Genomic DNA, 12,746 nt, shown 5'->3' with positions numbered 1-12,746 from the left:
AGGCTGAGTGTCGACTGCAAGGTTAAAATATCCCATCAATCAGGCTCCACAAACAACCCGCACAAGCCATCTGTACACTTGATGCAAAAAGCTATCAACCCAGCTAAACAGAACACAATTGATGAGGAACTAGATAAAATTATCACAGAGAAAACACCTACAAGGGATCATTCCTCAAGATGGTGAACGAAGAAGGCTACATGTGCCTCATCAAGTGTTTAATGCTGATGAAACCGACCACTCCATTCCATAAAGCCATCAACGACCATCACAAAGGTAAATAAAATGACTTTATTATAGTACAGTAAAGTTTATTTCTTTAATTATAATACCATAGCACATTTATTCTACATAAAACAAGATATAAAACAAGATATATTATATATTTTGTGTAGTTTTAAGGCTTCGAAAATTAGAAAGTAGAAAATTTTGTTTTATGGGGACCTGGGAACTGATTATTCTCATTTTAATGGTTTCCTATGGGAATTTATTTTTGGGATACACACTTTTCACCTTACACACTCTGTCTGGGAACCAATTAAGTTCGTAAGCAAAGTAATCACTGTACCACATTATACCGACACCTACCAGGTTAAATTTGGTTACAGAGTGATCCATTTGCAGCTGTTGCTGCAGATTTTGACATCGTGGAAAAATGTGTCAAAGTTGCACAATCAATCGAAATCAATCTGTCGTCATTCATCAAGATTCCTAAACTAAAATTCTCCATCCATCCAAATTACAGTAAAGTCTCGTTATATCGATATTCTCGGGAGTCAGAAAAAATATCGATATAACCGGACTATCGATATATCCATACCTGCGCGCATGTAATTTTCTCCTTGCGTTCATAGAAATTATATCGTAATAAGCGGTACTATCGATATAACCGATATCGATATAACGAGACTTTACTGTATTCAGCAAACCTGGCCGCCACCGACATCATCTTCCTGGTGTGTTGCGTTCCCTTCACGGCGACCCTCTACCCGCTACCTGGTTGGATTTTTGGCAACTTCATGTGCAAATTTGTGGCCTTCTTGCAGCAGGTAAAAAATCTACTATTCACAATTAATCACTTTTGACAATTCGACCGTTTCTCCCTCCTATCAGGTGAAAAGCTTCGGTGTCATTCTTGACAGCACACTATCTTTCCACTCTCATATAAGTAACTTAACCCGATCTGCGTACTTCCACCTCCGCAATATCAATCGTCTTCGCCCGTCTCTCACTCCTCACACCACTGCTATCCTCGTTCATAGTCTTGTCACCTCCCGGATTGACTATAGCAATTCACTTCTCTTTGGTGTCCCTCAGAAACTTCTCCACAAACTTCAACTCGTCCAGAGTCAATCATCACCAAAACCTCATCCTTTCACCACATCACCTCCCGTCCTCCAAGAGCGCCACTGGCTCCCGGTCAAATATAAAATCAACGTTAAAATTCTTCTTGATACATTTAAAGCTATCCATAATCTTGCCCCCACATACCTATCTGACCTTCAAATTTCTATTCCCTCTCGTTCCCTCAGATCCTATTCCTCCCTCCACCTTTGTGTGCCCCCCTCCCGTGTCAGTACGATGGGTGACAGCGCTTTCAGCTGCTCAACCCCAAACTCTGGAACTCACTTCCTCCCAACATTCGTAACATTGATTCTCTTCCCATTTCAAAACCCACCTATTTAAAATTGCATTTTCTGTGTAGCTCTCTATCTTGTTTCTATTTATAATTAGATTTTATTTATTGTATTCTATTTGTGATTGTATTTTATATATTATAGTACCTATGCTTGTCTGTGACTGTGAAGTGTCCTTGAGAGCTTTGAAAGGCGCTGAAAATGTCATGTATTATTATTATTATTATTATTATTATTATTATTATTAAAAAAAAAAGACTCGCACACTCATCATGATAAACACAACAAAGATTTGTGGTCAATTATAATGAATGTGTTCTTTTATGTGGACGCTCAGAGCTTCACAACGGAGCATGTTCAGACAAAGCCTAAAAGCTTGCTTTTAACAAAGTCGGGCAGTGAACACCATGCTTTCATGGAATCCATCACAGACTTTTAGGTTCTGTTGAAAGCATTAGCAAAAGAAAGGAAAAAAAAACACGACTGCGCTGATTTTCACAATACTTTTGACACAGCGCTGTCTAAGTGCCAGTGAAGTCGTTCCATAACAGTGTGGCTCAAGCAGGCTTTGCTAGCTGCGCTTGGAACAGAAAAAAAACGGTAATTGTGTCCTAAAAAATCCAATTGGGCTAAAACACAGGTGACAAAGTCAAGACCCGGGGGTTTAATACTAATACTAATACTAATACTAATACTAATACTAATACTAATACTAATACTAATACTAATACTAATACTAATACTAATACTAATAATAATAATACATTTGATTTCTAAGCGCCTTTCAAAGCTCTCAAGGTCACTTTACCGTCACAGGTTATCTATTGGCTATCTGTTAGCTAGAAAGCTGGCTTGCTAGCTGGTTATGTATTGGCTATTTGTTAGCTAGCAAGCTGGTTTACTGGATAGCTATCTGTTTGCTATCTGTTAGCTATCTGTCTGGCTAGCTATCTAGCTGGCTATCTATTGGCAATCTAGCCGACTGGTTATCTATTAGCTATCTATTAGCTAGCTAGCTCGCTTTCTATCTATTTGGGTTAATTATGGGTTGAGTGAATGCTGTCGCGTGTGGCTGCCGCTGCTCACCCACAGTAAAAACATGTCATGTGACTGTAAAGTGATCTTGAGAGTTTTGAAAGGCGCTCAGAAATGAAATGGATAATGATGATGATAAATACTGTGTTCATTTCGTCATTCACTGCCGAATTTATTCAGGAATTGAAAAAAACAGAAAAAGGTCCGTATTCAGGAATTGAAAAAAACATGACGTCGAGAACCATTCCCAAATTAGGTTTTTTCCATGCTTGGGTGCCGATAAAGTGCTGGTCAGACCTCTGGCAATGTTTCTTTTTTTCCCGTTCCACAAGGGGGCAGATTTTCCCTTTTTTCCCATGTCAGCTGTTTGTCAAAACGCTCTAAAAATTAATTTGTAGGCATTGCATTGTATTTTGGACAGCCGCTCCCATTTCAAGCTCAGATTTGGCCCCTGAGCCTTGACTTTGACACATGTGGTCTAAGGTTTCTTCCACTGCATTGAATGTTTATGTCATCCTAAAACTGATTATTCTGTGGCTCCTTGAATTCAGTTGACAATGACAAAAACCCTGGCACTGGAGTGGACAGATTTTTGCACCTCATCTGGCATTGAATGAGTTAATTTGAATAACATTTTCATAAGCCCGCTGCCTCCCACCCACCTTTTTGGCCGTACTATACTGCAGTAGCAACCTGCGTCATTTAAACCAGTTAGCTGCCCCGAGCCAACAGGCAGGTTCACTGAGACGGTTAAGTGGATGGAAAGGATAATTATCTGCAAAAAGCATCAGGGGAGAAAAGAAGAAGAAAAAAACAACCTCAAACGGCTTCTGGCTTTAATAATCCATTGAAAGTTTGAACCTTAATGTGCTTAGTGACGTCCCAAAAAAACAAGGGAGCTTTTTTAATAATAATAATAATAATAATAATAATAATAATAATAATAATAATAATAATACTAATGCTACTACTACTACTACTACTACTACTACTAATAATAATAATAATAATAATAATAATAATACATTTCATTTATAAGCGCCTTTCAAAACTTTCAAGGTCACTTTACAGTCACAGGATACATTTTTTCTGTGTGTGAGCAGCGGCAGCCACATGCGCCAGTGTTCACTCAACCCAGAAGTAACTCATAGATAGAAAGCGAGCTAGCTAGCTAATAGATAGCTAGTAGATAGATATCTAGATAGCCATATAGCAAAAGTTAACTAGCGAGATAGCCAGCCAGCCACCTAAATAGCTAATAGATAGCTAGTAGATCGCTTGCTATATAGCCATATAGCTAATAGATAACTAGCGAGATAGCTAGCCAGCTAAATAGCTAATAGATAGAAGCTCCTGTATTTTGTTTGTCTACTTTCATTCCTTTCATAACTTTGCTGCTGTGAAACGTAAATTTTTTCGCTGCAAGACTAATCAAGGCAAATCCAATTCAATCCAATAGCTAGCTAGCTAGGTAGCCAGCTAGCTAGCAAGGTGGCCAGCTAGATAGCTTGATATCGAAGGCATTCCACATTCTACTAAAAGTGTACAGTAAAAATGAGACTTGCTTTCTCTTTTTGGTGTACAATATGAGCTGAGGTAGCCAGAAAAATAATGTATGCAGTCATCATATTTCTTTTCATTTATTTTTTTTTTTTGCAGAAAGGCATCATCTGTCTTATTTGACGAGACACATTCTGCGAAGATTACATAATATTCTCTCTTTCTCAGAATTAAAAAGGTTATCGTTGATAAAATTAATTGGATTCTATTCAGCTGCCTAGAAAGGGGGGTGAAGTGGTGGGGGGGGGGGTGCTAAAAAAAGTTAGCTTTATCCACTTTATGTTCAATCATCAAAAAATATATAAAGGCATTTTCAAAGTAAAAGGGAAAATTAGCCATCAGACTATGTTTCACTGCCAGATGATGTGCAAAACTGTGGCCACTCGAGTGCCAGGGTTTTTGTCATTTTCACTGAAATTGCAGGACGACATAAACATTCAATACAGCGTTACAAACCTTAGGCTCTAGTATGATTGCTTTGCTTTCACAAGCCGAATAAAAGGCCGTAGCGGGCTATATTTGGCCCCCGGGCCTTGATTTTGACACCTGTGACCTAAAGGATTTCATTACGTGAACATGGATACACTCGTGGAACCAAACCTTCACTAAAGAACTCCTCTTTAAAATCTTCCTCAATCATCGATGAAAAGGATTCTTCAGCCATCATCTGTACTTCTTTGAAGGTGTCGGACGTTTCACTTCTTATCCAAGAGGCTTCGTCAGCAAACTAAAGTCACTGGTAATTACTGGTAGTTTCGGCCCTATATATAGATTCCTACTGTACAGATGTGACGGTGCCGGACTCTGCTATGATTGGTCCCTGAGAGCAGGCACCAATCATAGCAGAGTCACCAGTAGGGATATGTATATAGGGCCGAAACTACCAGTAAGACTTTAATTTGCTGCCGAAGTTTCTTGGATAAGAAGCGAATCGTCCGACACCTTCAAAGAAGTACAGATGTTGGCGGAAGAAACCTTTTCATCGATGGACCACTCGTGTACGACTGAGATCTTACACAGACGTCTTCCTCAATCAAAAAAAAAGGCCAGTTCCCAAATTGTAAAAATCTAATCAATTGTGTCACATCACAAACCTTTCGAAAAGCAAATCTATATTTTCTGTGTTTTAGGTGACCGTCCAAGCCACCTGCATCACATTAACTGCAATGAGCGGCGATCGCTGCTACATCACCGTCTACCCGCTAAAATCCCTCCGGCATCGCACGCCCAGGGTGGCCATGATCGTCAGCGTCTGCATTTGGATCGGTTTGTCTTGTCATGAAACATTCATGGTACTCCAACGCGAGTATAAGGTCCAAAACAGGAACCCATTGTGTCATCTGTGGTTCTTCAGGTTCACTCATCCTGTCTACACCAATCTTCATGTACCAGCGTATCGAGGAGGGGTACTGGTATGGTCCCAGGCAGTACTGCATGGAGAGATTCCCCTCCAAGAGTCACGAGAGGGCCTTCATCCTCTACCAGTTTATCGCTGCTTACCTACTGCCCGTCCTGACAATTTGCTTCTGCTATAGTATGATGGTGAAGAGGGTCGGACAACCAACCGTGGAGCCTGGAGACAACAACTACCAGGTATGGATCAGTGTCTGTGTTGACTCTCAGTCATACAGGAGTGGTCCATCGATGAAAAGGTTTCTTCAGTCGTCATCTGTACTGCTTTGAAGGTGTCGGATGTAGAATTAAAGTTGTGCTGGTAACTCTGGCCCTATATATATATACAGTAAAGTCTCGTTATATCGATATTCAAGGGAGTCCGAAAAATATCGATATAACCGGGACTATCGATATATCCGACCCTGTTTGCATGTAATTTTCTCCGTGCGTGCATAGAAATAGTATCGATATAACCGGGACTATCGATATATCCGATATCGATATAACGAGACTTTACTGTATATATATCGGATATATCGATAGTCCCGGTTATATCGATACTATTTCTATGCACGCACGGAGAAAATTACATGCAAACAGGGTCGGATATATCGATAGTCCCGGTTATATCGATATTTTTTCGGACTCCCTTGAATATCGATATAACGAAACTTTACTGTATATATATCTCGAATAGACAGAGGTGGCAGCGCAAGACCTCTGCTTTGGTAGGTCCCTGTTCTAACGTTAGGGGAGCAGTAGACTATGGAGACAATCTGATTACCACTTTTGTCCTGTCTGATTACCTTTACTGTGTACTGTCTCTGATTGACTAATGAGCACTTGTATCACCTCATTAGCACGACTAAGCCTATGTGGTAACGACCTACCAGGTATGGATGGTGTTTATGGTTTACTTCTGGGTGCATTTTCAGTCATCTAAGTCATGGTGAGAGACAAGACTTGCAAGGGTCGATGTTTTAGAGCAGGGGTCTCCAAAGTCGGTCCTCGAGGGTCGCCGTCCTGCCTGTTTTCCAGCTCTTCCAGGAGCAACACACCTGATTCAAATGATCGGGACCATTTTGATGCTGCTTCAGAGCTGGCTGATGAGCGGATCAATTGAATCAGCTGTGTTGCTTCTGGGGGAGCTGGAAACAGGAAGGACAGCGGGCCTCGAGGACCGACTCTGGAGACCGCTGTTTTCGAGAGAGGAGTCTGATGAATTTGAAATTTGAGATAGCAGGTGTGTCGGTAGAAGGGTGAGGTAGATCAGGGGTGGAAAACGACGGTCTTCCAGGGTCTATTCCTAGATGTTTTGGATGTTTCCTTCCTCATACATCTGAAATGATCGGCATTGTTATCAGGATCATACAGAGTAGGTTGCAATGGAGATGCTGAGAGACTGGAAGAGTCACAGAAAGGTAGAAGTGGACGTCCGTCGGCAAACACTCCGAGCCGATAACTGCTAAATTGTAAACGATGCCCAGAGGATATGGAGAAAGAATGCCACTCAACTCCAAGGGAGTTTATGGGAAGCGAGAGTCACCCAAGCGCCACGTCAGACAACGTGACGGCTAGCATGGTTCCACCGCGTAGCACTTGACGATGTCCGATTTCAATTTCTGCGGTGACAAACATTCAGTTCCCGTTTCTCCATCAGGTCAACCTTCTTTCTGAGAGAACCATCAGTATCCGAAGCAAAGTCTCCAAGATGGTGGTGGTTATTGTCCTGCTGTTTGCACTGTGCTGGGGTCCCATCCAGATCTTCGTCCTCTTTCAGTCCTTCTACCCTCATTTTCGGGCAACTTATGCCACATATAAGATCAAGACGTGGGCAAACTGTATGTCATACGCCAACTCCTCCATCAACCCCATTGTTTACGGCTTCATGGGCGCCAGTTTCCAGAAGTCCTTCAGGAAGACTTTTCCCTTCCTGTACAGACACAAAGTCAGGGACAGCAGCATGGCCTCCAGGACGGCCAACGCAGAGATCAAGTTTGTCCCTGCGGAAGAAGTCAATAACAATCCCGACACAAATTGAGGACTTGAGGACTGACTATTGAGGACTGAGGCTGGCCCATCTGGAACTTCAGTTGGAAACTTTGTGGGAGATTTGTTGCGTCACACGCGTGTATGATTTTGAAGTGCGCCTTTCAACACTTTCATGTCTTTCAATTCCTTGATCTCCTTGATGTGCGTATCACCCTGACGCATAGCACACGCTTGCAAATTGTATAAAAGGAGCTGTCGCGGGACAGAGAGACGGACAGCACGGCACGACTTGCTCAACTCCACGCCACGATCAAGCTCTGCGCGTCACCTGCCTGGGAGATCTGACAACGAACCTACTTACAAATAAAGAGAAACATCAAACTCTTTATTGGCGAGCCAGCCAGGAGCATTTTTTCCCTCCTCCTCAGTCCAATCAACTCTCCAAATGGAAACACCCAGATTTCCCAGCCGCCCGTGAACCCGGCATCTTCACAGCAAGACCCCTCGAGCCGAGCTCCCGATGGGCCGCCACCACCCGTGGGCGCCCCGACCCCACCGTGAAACCTGCCGCACCCTGATGGCCAACATCGTCCAATTCGCCTGGCGACTCTGCAACTAGCTGCATCGTATATGTCCACGATCGCACATCGTCGGACATCGCTTATGTCCACGATCGGACATCGTATATGTCCACGATCGGACATCGGGAAGACGCTTCATCAAGTGTACAGATGGCTCGTGCGGGTTGTTTGTGGAGCCTGATTGACGGGATATTTTAACCTTGCAGTCTCTTAGTTTGATATTTACTTTGACACTAAACGTCATTATAGAGTTTAAAGTCTCCTTTTTTGTCGAAATGCAAAATTGAAACTATCAGGTTGTGATGACAGCATTTGCGCACAGACAAAAAAAAGTGTGTTGAATTTGCTGAATGGACAATAATTACGGACATATTTTCTTTATCCTCGGACAAACCTATCTGATATGACTGCAATTTCGTTGTGACCATTAAAATACATACCTGTAACCCTTTTACATGTTTTAACTCAATCACTGCCATTCCCGAATTTGGTGCCGATAAAGCGCCGGCCAGACCTCTGGCAATGTTTTTTCACTTGCACAATGGGGAAGCATTTCCCTTTTTTCCATGTTAGCGCTTCGCTACGACTTCAGCTGTTGTTAAAGCGCTATATAGTATCCGGGTTGGGTGAACGCTGGCGCGTGTGGCTGCCGCTGCTCACCCACAGACAAACTTTTTGAGAGTTTTGAAAGGCGCTTATAAATGAAATGTATTCTTCTTCTTCTTCTTCTTCTTATTATTATTATTATTATTATTATATAAATCAATATGTATGTATTACATGTTGTACAGCCGCCCCCATTTCAGGCTCAAACAACTCCAGACTCATACAACTTAGGAATTAATTATTTTTTTCTGTTGAAAGAAGAGAGTCTAAGATTTTGAACGCTGTATTGAATGTTTATGTAGTCCTTAAACTCAATATTCTGTGGGTCCTGCAATTTCGAGTGAAAATGACAATAACCCTGGCACAGAAGCGGACATATTTTTGCACATCGTCTAGCAGTGTATGAGTTAATGAAAAGGTGTTACTTTTGCATGGCTTACTACACATTTGAATTTAACCCAGGGACTATTTCAGGTAAGCGCCGCTGTTTTGGTTAGCAACATAATCCCAAAATGTGCTCATCCAAACCCCGTTTAAACAAGGACGCACAAGCTTAACATGTCAACTGGATTTGGCGCATTTGTTTTCGTCGCATTTTGGGGCCTGCAGGGTAAAATGATTGTCAGAGGCGGCGACGGAGAAGCGGGTAGATGGCGGCGGGGATACAAAGAAGCCTTTCTCCTCTCCTGACTCCTGACGTCACAACACGTGCAAAGAAAACCACACCAAGGAACGCCGCTAGCACCCGGGGAACGTATTTCAAGAAAATCTGTCCAATGCTGCTGCTTTAAAAATGAATTAGCACGTAAACATTTTGCGGGCGGTTCATTTGTAATTTATTGCTAGACTAAGTGCAAGCAATTAAAAAATGCTGGAGCGAAACATATTCAGATGCATGGGATGCGTATTCTAAGAGAAAGTTTGAGTGTGTGTGTGTTTGTATGACTAGTCTTGTGAAGACCACTAACATTTTATACCATACGTAGTGAGGACATTTTTGACAAGTGAGGACCTGTTAGACGGTCCTCACAAGTTTTTCATTCTAAAGGATTCTAGAGGTTCTATATATCCATCTGTTAAAGTTTCAGTGAGGTCCTCACAAATTCACCCAAAATGATTTTTTTTTTGGTGTGTATTTTCATTTCACTTTGATACACACACGTTTTACTCACTGTGTGTGTGTGTGTGTGTGTGTGTGTGTGTGTGTGTGTGTGTGTGTGTGTGTGTGTGTGTGTGTGTGTGTGTGTGGTTAATGAGAGGAAAAAGTAAAACAATATTTTAATCAAATTCACTACAGGGATGAGGACTTTGAATGTACCCATTCGGAAACCTCACTCCTGCGGTTATTTCAGTTTCAAATCCACTTTTTATTTATTTGTTTTTAAAGAAGTTGAAGTGGGAAATGGGGTGACATTTAGTGTTCAAATGGAACACTAGTTCTTCTCTAAACTTATCAGCAACGGTGGTCCTCACTCCTTACCTGGAGTTATCCGGACCTCACAAAACCTTTGAAACAGGAATGTATGTGTGTGTGTACGCGTGTGTATTATTATTATTATTATTATTATTATTATTATTATTATTATACAGTGTGCTAGCTCTGACCAGTATGCATTTTTCACTTGTGGCTAGTGATACTATAATTGTCTAATGACTAGCCAATCATGAAAATTACTTGCTGACTTTGCATCACGTGCATTATTTTTGCAACAAACCGGCAAATGAAGTACCCCCCACCGGGCGCCCCATCCCGGTGGTAGAGGCTCGTTGGACAAGTGAAAGATCCACACAAAGTGTGGAAGCTATGACTCATTTACTTCAGGTGAACATAGCTGGCGGCTGAGTCACTCCGGTTACACCCCGACGCACACCTTGCCGCCACTTAACCGGTTGTCCATCGCACGCACTCCAGAAGTGGCACAGTATGAATTAATAAAATAGCTAATGATCAAGGGGTGTAGCGCCTTAACCACGGCAAACCTGCCATTTTTGATTTGGTGGCACACGGCGAGGAAAACATCCAATAGCCAAAAATAACCATTTGGGAAACAGTACCACCCCAAAACGGCGACCAGAGTCGTACAAGAACATCATGAATCCTTCGCCACACGGCGTATTGATTTGATTGTCCTGAAGTGATACACATGGCGCGGCATGTTGCCTGTTTAAGGTTTGTTTGTCCTCATATGAAGGGTCATCACGGTCAGAACTCCTGTTTTGTTCTCTTCCGCACCGGTTTGATTGGACAGAACAATCCACTGAGCTCCAAGGGACTCACCCCAGGGGGGGATGGGAATTGCTACGCCAGCTTCTTCCTCACATTCAAACTATGTCGCAAAAGTGACATTATACGGCTATTCAACTTACGAACGAGATACATTCCGAATGGTCGTTCGTAAATTGAATTTGTTCGTAAGTTGCTTCAGTGCTATGTTTTGCATGGAATGTATGCTGAAGGCTTATATAACTACAGTAAAGTCTTGTTATATCGATATTCAAGGGAGTCCGAAAAAATATCGATATAACCGGGACTATCGATATATCCGACCCTGTTTGCATGTAATTTTCTCCGGGCGTGCATAGAAATAGTATCGATATAACCGGGACTATCGACATATCCGATATCGATATAACGAGACTTTACTGTATATTCATTGAAATTTTCCCAATCATCATCATATGTCGCGGCTTGGAATTGAAGCGGATTTTCGTGGGACAGGAGATATGAGACAATCTCTTTTCATCAACGGATGCTACATGCTACGTGTTTGCCCTCAACATTTAGCTTGTAAATAAATAGGGCACATTTCACCATGACGTGTCTGATCCACTGGTGAAAAGGACGCTTTGATCCTCTCCTTTTTCTTCTAGAACTGCTTCATACAAAAAAAGAGAGTGCAGAAAGTGCTTAAAACTGAATGACTGTCTGTGATGTTTGTGTTGGGTCACATGATTTATTATTTTGTTGTTTTGACTTCAACAACAATAATAATAATAATAATAATAATAATAATAATAATAATAATAATAATAATAATAATAATAATACATTTCTTTTATAAGCGCCTTGAAAAACTCTCAAGGACACTTGACAGTCACAGGATATTTTTTTCTGATCCTTTTCATACTAAGTGAGCGAGAGACGTTAAATGACAGAGAGGCAAACTTTGGACAAGTTCACACACAACGACTTTTTTTGTGTTGTGAATTTGCGCTAATTGTCTCCTGGCACACCTAAACGCCTACAAACTGATTGATCCCTTTCAGCAACGCAGACAAGAATGCAGCCAGGATGAAGTGAGTCACATTCGCCAGGCTGAAAAAAAAAAAAAAACAACAACAACAACGTAGCCAACGGTGGCTATGTGTCGTCGCGGGTCATCGACTTCCAAAACTGCAACCGTTTACCCTTCGCGCGCTGTCAATAATAGCCTCATTGTAACGCTTGCTAGCAGGCTCAGGTTACTGATGTCCAGGTGGTTATTTTTTCCAAAAGGCTTCCACGTTTTTTTTTTTTTTTTTTTTTTACACCGAGCATGCCAGCAGGTTTGAATTAAGGCCTCTGTTTATTCCCTCCGTCTGTTCTTGTTAGGGAAACGCTGTCATCCGGCGTGATCTGGATAAAATCACATTTATGATGATAGACGGACGGTGTTTGTCCTCACAACAACGTCCCCCTTTGGTCTCTCCGACAAAAGCACAGTGAGGCCTTTAATTAGGACGCCACGCGCATCTTCTACAAGATGGATGTGGGACTTTTAGTCTTGGATTATTTCCCTGTTCTGATAACACTGACCAAAAAAGGGCTCAACTCTTCAAAGACATAATAATAATAATAATAATAATAATAATAATAATAATAATAATACAGTGATACCTCAACTTACGAACTTAATTGGTTCCCAGACAGAGTGTGTAAGGCGAAACGTGTGTATCTCAA

The 12,746-nt window shown here is 41.7% G+C and overlaps 2 protein-coding genes across 2 annotated transcripts in view; one reads left to right on the top strand and one right to left on the bottom strand.

Moving 5' to 3' along the window:
• The window catches only part of kiss1ra (KISS1 receptor a), a 10,318-nt gene extending 1,703 nt beyond the window's left edge, over nt 1-8,615 (top strand). Inside the window, exons 2-5 of the mRNA XM_089007655.1 lie at nt 925-1,049; nt 5,363-5,498; nt 5,587-5,825; nt 7,288-8,615. Coding sequence (XP_088863781.1) covers nt 925-1,049; nt 5,363-5,498; nt 5,587-5,825; nt 7,288-7,668 — 881 coding nt within the window. The 3' untranslated portion in view covers nt 7,669-8,615. The remainder of the gene's footprint in view (nt 1-924; nt 1,050-5,362; nt 5,499-5,586; nt 5,826-7,287) is intronic.
• ift22 (intraflagellar transport 22 homolog (Chlamydomonas)) overlaps nt 1-12,746 on the bottom strand; it is a 40,445-nt gene that overhangs the window by 1,122 nt on the left and 26,577 nt on the right. The gene's annotated exons all lie outside the window — the stretch shown is intronic.

The sequence above is a fragment of the Hippocampus bargibanti genome, linkage group LG11 (genome assembly GCF_051943395.1).
Source record: "Hippocampus bargibanti isolate YZ-2025 linkage group LG11, ASM5194339v1, whole genome shotgun sequence".
Taxonomy (NCBI): domain Eukaryota; kingdom Metazoa; phylum Chordata; class Actinopteri; order Syngnathiformes; family Syngnathidae; genus Hippocampus; species Hippocampus bargibanti.
The sequence above is the reverse complement of the archived record's forward strand: the minus strand, read 5'-3'. Positions and strand labels throughout refer to the sequence as shown.